The 9,672-nt window shown below is 36.1% G+C and overlaps 1 protein-coding gene across 1 annotated transcript; it reads right to left on the bottom strand.

Annotated features, from left to right (window-relative positions):
• Nucleotides 1–4,971: 4,971 nt before the first annotated feature.
• Nucleotides 4,972–9,184, bottom strand: LOC113272103 (F-box/kelch-repeat protein At3g06240-like). Its single transcript, XM_026522007.1, has 3 exons — nucleotides 9,094–9,184; nucleotides 8,291–8,359; nucleotides 4,972–6,005 (listed from the first exon to the last, which is right to left on the bottom strand). The coding sequence occupies exons 1-3, from the start codon at nucleotides 9,182–9,184 to the stop codon at nucleotides 4,972–4,974; spliced, it is 1,194 nt and encodes a 397-aa protein (XP_026377792.1).
• Between the last annotated feature and the right edge of the window lie 488 nt (nucleotides 9,185–9,672).

Here is a 9,672-nt window from a genome sequence, read left to right as displayed (position 1 = left end):
ACGGCCATGCAAACGAGTTGGGTTAAGTTTCTGTCCCATCGAGGATGAACTACGGTCTATGCTTGATTCCTTTAGAGTAGGGAAGGATACGTGGGCAGCCGCAATGAGTTGCAGCATTGCCGGTCCAACACGTTGGCCCCTCATATCATCTAAGCTCGGTAGCTCGATGCAAGAGATGATTGCGTCCAGACTTGATGAGGAATGTTGCATGCCATCAAGTGGATGCTCATACTTCCTATCAAGCTACGAAGAGTCGGTAAAGCGGAGTAAGAGAATGACAATAGGATTATATCAGCCTATGCCTAAATCCACGTCTTATGCCTTAAGTCTGGATATGACTCGGATGCTGACGATTGCTCATCTAGATAGGAAATTCAGTGATGAATTCCCTACGTTGTGGAAAAGCCAATGATGCATGCAATACGCATTGGCCATAGCCTCTATGGCTTGAACTCTTGGAAACGTCCTTATGGCCATATACCCTTATGCAGACAAGGGTGACTTTGGAACGGTGTGGAAGCTAAGTTAGCTGCATCATGCTCGTCGAGCATGCCTGCAAGGGAAGATGAACGTGCATTTTCCCAGCCTTAAGGCCCGGATCATAGCTTCATCATGGCGCGTCGGGGATATTACGGCCTGCGGAGCAACGCGCCAAAGGCGTAATTTTCCGGTCCGTCATAGAATAAGTCTTCTCAATATCAGAAGAAGTACAAGAATTAATATTACCAGGCTGTGATGATTGAGACTCACCAGTTGTAGAGGGAGAAGCAAGAATAATATCAGTTGAAGTATTGGAGTAAGACCTTGAGGAGATGGCATACTGAAGCATTTCCAATTGACAAGAAGAAGTTTGACCGTTTGCAAGAAAAGGAAAGTTGTCTTCAGTAAAATCCACATGTCTTGAGACATAAATTTTTCCAGTAGTGGTATCTAAGCACATACACCCCTTGTGGTGATTATTATATCCAAGAAAGACACAAGCTTTACTTCTAGGTTAAAGTTTATTCTTTGTATATGGTTTGAGCCAAGGAAAGCAAACAGCCAAATGTTCTTAAAAACTGATAATATTGAGGTTTATTGAATGAAACTTCAAAAGGAGAAACCATGTGCAGGGATCTTGCAGGTAATCTATTGATGACATAGTTAGCAGCAGTTAATGCTTCAACCCAAAACTGATCAAGGACTCCAGACGGAATAAGAAATGCTCTTGTAATCTCTATGAGATGTCTATGTTTAGACTCTGCCATTCCATTTTTCTCAGGAGTATTTGGGAAAGTAAGTTCATGACCAATACCATGTGTGGACAAAAAAGGTCATATTTCTTTGTTAACAACTCTCCACCTCCATCTTCTCTGAGCATCTTAATTGTAGTTGAGAAAAAAAATTCAACAAAGGCCTTGAAGTGATAAAAAATAGTCTTAAAATCAGACTTAGCAGCAAGAGGATATACCCAGCAAAATTTGCTAAAATCATCAATTATATTGACATAAAATCTGTATCCAGATACAAACATAAGATGAGTAGGACCCATACATCCAAATGTAGGAGCTGTAAAGGAGCAGTACTAAATGAATTGGACATCATGAATGATTGCTTATGACTCCTAGCAAGGTTACAATCATTACAAGAAAGAGGTTGATGTAAAGAAAAAGGGGAAGGTAAACTTCTACACACTTTATTCATAGTTTGAAATGATGGATGACCTAGTCTTTTGTGCCAAGTGGTAGCATGAGTCTTGGTACAGGACAAATCAGTAGATGAAGAATGTTGCAGTCTTGATGTTGAGGTAGTGATGTGACTTGATGGATGAACATGACAATGTAAGGGATACAGGCCTCCTTTACTGATGCCCTTGAATAATGTATTCTGAGATAGAAGATCCTTAGCAACATAATCATAAGTTGTAAAGGTAAGAGAACAGTGATTATCACTTGTAAATTGATGCACATAAATCAAATTTTGAGCACATTTAGGAACATGAAGCACATTTTTCAAGGAAAATGGTTGATCCTGAAGTACAAATTTGGAGTCACTAATATGAGAGATAGCCATACCTTCACCATTGGAAGTAGTTACTTGTGCAGAGCCATCATAAGAAGTAGAAGCACCATAATCGTCCATGTTGTAAGTGAGATGATTTGTACCTCCAGAATCAATATACCAAGGGTTTTCACCTAAAATATTAGCACTAGCTAACATTGATGACAAATTCTGTGGTGGTTCACGACCTTGATATGCAAAATTCATACGCTGATAACACTCAAGAGAAGTATGACCAGGCTTAGAACAGATCTGACAAATAATTCTATTCCCAGAGGAAGTAGTAGATCTTGATGAGGAATTGGCAGTGGAAGTAGGAGGTCGAAAAGCTGAAGAAGTAGCACCATGAAATCCTCCCCTGAAATTGAAACCATGTCCACGACCACGATAAGAAGGAGTAAATGAAGGTCGAAAATTCCTAGAATTACCTTGAGAAAATGCAAGAAAAGCCTTTGATTCTGCATCAGCTCGTAAAGTGGAATTGCGTTCAGCAAGAATGATTTTTTCACTTAACAAAAGACTGTGTAATTCACCAAAAGTAACAGGAGGAGATCGAATCGTGATTGAGGTTCAGAAAGCATGATAATCTGGTCCAAGACCTCCAAGAACACTAATAAGGAGTTCATCGTTTGAAATTCGAGATCCACAAGCAGCAAGTTGATTTGAAACTAAGCTCTCCACATAATAGTAGTAACTCGCATTGTCTAAATTCCTCATTTTTATATTATCCTTCTTGGGGGCGAAAACAAGCACATCTTCAAATTTTCCATCCTTCGGATCTTATGAAACAAAATCGCGGTAAGCTACCATTAGGAGCTCACCATTTTGAATGTCTTCCGGAATACTAGACATAACTCCTGCTGCTGCTGCTGTTGTTTCTAGGGTTATCTTCCATGTAATTTTGAAAAAAAATCCTCTCTTTTTATATAGGGTTTGATGCATAACTAGGGTTGTTGGTGAGCAATCATAGACGACCTAAAAATGCAACCATTCTGCCTCCGGGATCCGGCCATGTAACTATAGACTCGCTAATGGGCCCGAACAACACTACAACAAGATACCTACAATACGGTACAATAGATACCTTAAGCTACTGGTAAGAAACTTGTTTTGAGGCATACTGGATTTTTTTGAAGCATAGTAAATAATGCCAAAATAGGGTCACTAAATAAAAAAAAACATCACCCATTATCCATCCTTTTTTATAATGGCATAACTACGCTTACATAATTTAATGATTATGATTAGATTTAATTAGTTAGGAATTTTAAGGATTGATTAAAAATTAAATTATTACTGTTAAATTAGTAGAGAAATCAAATTTATGTGAGAGAGTTGGAATTTTTGAGAGGAAGAAGAAGAAGTGAAAAAAAACTTGGGTTTTGAGATTTTAGTGATTAGAAGTGACCAAAATGTGTGATTCAAATCAGAGGTAGACTTCTATACGAGGTTTAATGTCCTTTTTATAAGTTGAATCTATCAAAAAATTGAATTTTTAAAACCCAGATCTACTGACCAGATGAACAGTTCGGCTGACAAGTTATCGGCCGAACTTTACTTTGTAACTCATGAATTTAGGTTCGACTGATTCGAACAAAATCGTTGTTAGCCGAACCCAGGTGTATTTTCAAAAAAACAGAGGTTCGTCTGACAAGTTATCAGCCGAACTTCACTCTGTAACTGACGAATTTAGGTTCAGTTGATTCTAACAAAATCTAGCAAAATCGCATTAGCCTAACATAGTGTTTCTCTAAATCATACACTAGGTTCGGCTCAAAATTGATATTCCAAGATCAGCCGAACTGATCTTCTGAAAACCCTAATTTCATCTTTGAAATCATATTTTATCGATCAAACAAAATAAAATCAATCAAAAACAAGATGGGTTTGTTACAAATGCATTCTAAAATACATCTAAGAGCAATTGAGATTTGGATTTCGCACTCCAACATCGCTCACTTCCATTCGTGTTTCCTTTGATTGATTGATTGTTTGATTGAATTGGAGTCCAAGATGTTTAAGTTTAAAGGTTATTTTGATTTTTGATTTTAGGTTTTTGAGGATAAGGGCACTCTAGTAATTAGATTTTTTAAGGATATATAGGTAATTGCACTACCTTTAGACACCCCTTATAAAACCACCCTAGATAGGATAATAAATAAGTATGCCTCAAAACAGGTTTCACTGGTAATGGTGTCGTACGAGTGCAAAAAAAAAAATTAAACCAGAATAACAATTATAAAGTTCAGTGTTAGATTTACTATTCGATTAATCTTTCACTATTAAGTCAAACAAGTAGTGAGCACGTGCGTTGCACGTCGACGATGCTATTTTTCTATTTTCCAAATAATTTGGTGGTAATACGACACCGTATTTTTTTATTTAAAAATTATCAGTTGTTCATACTTAAGAATCAATCATTTGTTTTGTTTTTTTCTTGTAGAATTTTTCAATTTTTTTTTATAAGTTATGTCTAACTTTTAAGGAGAAAACATATAAGATTTGGAGACATATAAAAAAAATTGAAAAACAAAAATTTGATATCATTATTTGTGCTCATTGCGTAGCTAATTTAAAGGGCTTTCCAAATATATAAAATTTACAAAAATCCCACATGTAGTTTAAAAGATATGGGATTTTTAAATATATAAAAAGTGCATTTACTTTTATGTCCCTGTAAACATTTTTTATACCACTTCTTTAAAATCTAACGGCTGATAAGAAAGATGAAGTCTAACATTCTTTATAGCAATAGTTCGGACGGAATTTTATTTGTAAAATCTAACGGTGGAATTTTAAAATTTGGAGATCCAACGATTATATTTTTAAGTTTTGCAATTCCTTGTTGCTATTAAAAGGGGAGATAGGTGTAATAGATCATAATTAAGTTGGTATATCATGCTTTTTAACCTTCATCATATTCATACTAACTTAAGGCTTCTTCTTGATTCGGTCGACGACTATCCTTTTCTCCACATAAGTCCCCGAGTTAAGTGGAACTAAGCTCTCCATGTAATAACAATAAATAGCATTGTTCGATTTCTTCAGTTTGATATTGTCCTTTGCTACAGCAACAACATCCACATGTTTTACTTCGTCGTCCTTCCGATCGTATAATACAAAACTATTGTCACCTACCATCAGAATGTAACCATTTTCATTCCATAGTGGATAAACTGGATCACAACGAGCAGATCGAGAGTTAAAGGCAAATTGCTTAGTCCAAGATTCTTTCACTCCATAATCCAACATTACCCATACTTCAATATAGAATGGGCCTCTGTGGATTAAACAAAGACAGTCTTTCAACACTCCGATATGATTATATATTGAGTCTTGCTGCATAAATTCAAACATATACAAATCCATATGTCCATATGTTGAACGTTGCTTCTTCGTTTCTTCAGGAATAGACAAATCGGTGAGTCTCTCATTGTTGATATCAAAAGTAACGATAAGTTGAGATGAGGAGGTCTTTTTGGTGGTGGTGGCGGAAAAGCCTAACCAATGAAGAGCTCCATTCAGAAACAAACCAGGATGATCATTCTTGTTAGAGTAAAAATCCTTTTCTCGAAAGGAGTAGGGGATTTTTTCAATAGTTTTCCATACACCCGATCCTAACGTATAAACCTCTAGTTTATAAAATTTCTTTCTTTTATGATGATCAATCTTCACAAACCTGTAATCATCCATGCTACTATCGTAACCAAATCCATTGCTAAAGTTGCAATACGCATCAACGTAGTCGCAGTCCAATTCACAATAGTAGAATTCACTTGGTGGTATCGCAAACTTCTTGTATTTGTATTCTCTGGTTGTTGGGTTCCAAACACAAATATTATTAATCTCCTCATTGTCCTCAAGGTCAGGTGTCCTGCTATAAAGACCTTCCTCAGATGGGTAATCCAACTGAGCGGCATCATAATATAATCTCTCTGTTGATGATGTTGGCAACGAAGTATAATCTATGGAGTATATATTTGAATCGTTATCTTCGAATACGAGTCTATGGTGATGATCTCGGGTAGTGAGATTAAGGTGATCTTTAATAAATTTGGGAGAGAAAAGTAGTTTACGCCAGGATTTGCATACGCACCTACAATTTAAGATTGATTCCCCCCCGGTAACTTGAGAAAGATATCTGTTTGAATGTCTTTAGGAAGATTTGACATAGCTGTTGACGATGCTTCTTCTTGCATGTAAAGAATTAAGCCGATAATATCCATATATTCTTCTTGATGTCTTAACTAGAGCTAGAAAAGTACGTAAGTTGCTTACGTGCAGCAGTGAATGACCTAGCTAGAAATTAAAAACGCGTAATTCTACTCCGCCTAGGTCCAGACTCCGGCCAAGTATTTATAGGTTTTGTAATGGGCCCAAAATATCACTACACTATGTTGCTATTCTTTTCATCGTGGTAGTGGTACAAACTACAGGGTACGGCAACGGTTGCTGTTTTTGGTCACCCTAAACTCATCAGCACCAAATTCACATCCCTAGATTCCATTTTATATCTGTCAGTTACATGTTAAACCAGCAACGCGCACTTCTCTAGTAATTTTCAAGTTACGGATTAGATATTTTGTGCCTAGTTGTTCAGGTTTGAGTTTTTCTCTTCCCATGTTCTTAGGCCACTCCTTGTGTATTCTCCTCTATTTCTTTTTTTCTCTCCTCTACTTCTTTTTATCTAATATAGTATGAGAATGTCAGCTAGCAAATGCGGCTAGTTGCCAATCGTTTTTGTTAAAACTTGTTGGCATTAACCATTAATAGAATATGGAATGCTTAAAAAAAATAGAATATGTCATGAAAAAATAATGTTAGAAATAATTGGAAGAAGTTCAGAGCATTATAAAAATTAACATTGTAGCAGACTGCAAGAAATGGCTAAAAAAATAAAATGAATAAGAAAAAACAACACAAAATTGGTTAAAAAGACTAAAATCAACAATTTTTGGGTGAAAAGGACATTTAGATTTTGATACTGTTTAAATGGACAAAAATGTAAAAATAGCCAGGATGTAAACAGTTTCATCCTATCCATTTTCAAATACTTTTTCTTATTTTTAATTTATATCGGGATGCATCCAGTTTCATCCTTGCTATTTTTTAAGTTTAAGTCAGGATGAATCCAGTTTCATCCTTGCTATTTTTATGGTGTCCATTCCACCCATAATAATTTTTACTCGTCCATTTGAATTATGTTTTAAAAATATTTGGACAAATGATCCATTTTCCGAAAAACAATTATGGTAGTTGTTCAAAAGTTCACCGGAACTTTATATGATTCTATGACTCATATACTATAATGCTTTAACCTTACCTTGATCATACTAGCTTAGGCTTCTTCAAGTCTCCGATTATTAACGGTTCTCTTCTTTACATTAAGTCCCCGAGTTGAGTGAAACCAAGCTCTCCACGCAATAACAATAACTCGCATTGTCTGAAATCTTCAATTTTGTGTTATTCTTCGTGGGGGAAAAATCACTATGTTTAAATATTGAATAATCGTATGAAACAGTATTGTCTTTAACTGCCATCAGAACCTCACTGTTTTGAATCCATAGCATACTCAACTCATAAGGACGAATAAGGTGAAAGGTAAATTTCCTAGTCCATGATTCCTTCACTCCATAATCCAGCATTACCCACACATCAGTCAAATACCGGGAAGTGCTATTATTTAAACAAAGGCAATCTGTCAACACTCCCACATGTATATACTGCTGCACAATTATGTTTTCAGGAATGGGTACATTGATGAGTTTCTCATTGCTAGTATCAAAACTAACAATAACTTCAGATGAGGAGGAGGTTATTTTGGAAAACCAATGAAGAGCTCCATACAAAAGAAAACCAGGACGATCAAGAGTTGTTCCATGGAACGAGTAAGGGATTCAATAGTTTTCCATAGACCCGATCCTAATGTATAGACCTCTAGTTGAGAATAACTATATCCCTTAGGGTGGACAATTCTTACAAACTTGTAATCATCCGCGATGCTATCATATCCAAAACCATAGTTAATTTCTTTGAATTTGGAGTGGTAAAAATTTTGTGGTCGTATTGGAATCTTCTTATATTCTCTAGTTGTCGGGTTCCAAACACAAATACTATTAATCTCCTCATTATAACGTGTAGCATGGATATTTGCACTATATATATAGTTTTTGCTCGATTGATTTTCTTTATATACCTAAGCAAATCAAGCCATTACAAGAACCCAAGATAATAGATAACATACTAATACCTCCCTCTGATACAGATGGATAATCCAGCTGAACGGCCTTATAACGTCGTGCTGATAATGAAGCATTATCTATGGAATAAACAATTGAGTTAGGGTGATGACCTCTGGTTGTAATATTGAGGTGATACTTAATAAATTTGGAGCTGAAAATTAGATTACGCCAGGGATTGCATACACACTTACAATTTAAGATTGATTCCACTGTTAACTTGAGAAAGATATCTGTTAGAATGTCTTCCGGGAGACTTGACATAGCTGCTGATGATGCTTCCTCTTGTACGTAGGGAAGTAAGCTTAGATCTTAGAATATATATGATCCAGATAATTTCTATATTTTCTAGGGTTTGTTGTAAAAGTCGATACATGTATATGCGCAGCTAGCTCCCTCCGGCCTCCGGTCATGTAAGTATAGACTTATGACATTGGTTAATATGGAACCCATTTCCATACTTAGTGTATGGATACCCTCCCATGCAATGACACCTCATCACTTTTTTACCTCCCATGCATAGAATTGTTTTAATTTGAATCATTAAAAAGAAAAAAATTCTTTTGTAACTGCTTTTTAGATAACGTGTCATGCATACAAGAGGGGATTCTATGGATACCGGTTCCATACTGAACGGACCTCAAACTTATTACAATAATGGGCCTAAAAAGCACTGCACCAATGTACAGGCCCATTGATGTTCTGATATAAGTTGTGGGAGAACTGTCTTGAATCGGTTGGCAAGTACCTTAGACATTATTTTGTACATGCTACCGACAAGGCTAATAGGTCTGAGTTGCTTTGGAGTGCTTGCCTCTTCTGTCTTTCGTAATTAAACTTATAAATGAGCAGTTGAGTCTCCAGTTAAGCTTATCCTCCTCCCAAAATTCACGAGCTACTGCCATTATAGAGTTTTTGTACTGACATAGAGGTGCATTTATAAAAGGGAAACAAATGCATGATGGCATTCTTGTAGTTGGAGAACTAATTTATGCAAGATTAAAATCTAAGGTGTCATATATACTGTGCAAATTAGACATTGAAAAAGCTTTTGACAATGTTGGCGCTGTCTAGACTCTTTGCTAGAGAGGTTAGGCTTTGGAGAAAAGTGGATAAGCTGGATTTTTTGGAGCATATCCTCAGCACAGTCTTCAGTACTGGTCAATGGCAGCTCAACAGAAAAATTCAAGCACCAAAAAAAGGCCGGAGACAAGGTGATTCACTATTTATCTTAGTAGCTGAGGTTCTGATTAAATTGCTTAAGAAAGGAGAGCAAGACAACATGATTTCAGGATTTAATGTGCATGAACAGATCTGTGTGTCATATCTACAATTTGCAGTTGACACATTGATTTTCTTGGACGCCAAAGAATAAATGGTTGAGAATTTGGTT

The sequence above is a fragment of the Papaver somniferum genome, chromosome 4, assembly GCF_003573695.1.
Source record: "Papaver somniferum cultivar HN1 chromosome 4, ASM357369v1, whole genome shotgun sequence".
Classification (NCBI taxonomy): domain Eukaryota; kingdom Viridiplantae; phylum Streptophyta; class Magnoliopsida; order Ranunculales; family Papaveraceae; genus Papaver; species Papaver somniferum.
The sequence above is the reverse complement of the archived record's forward strand: the minus strand, read 5'-3'. Positions and strand labels throughout refer to the sequence as shown.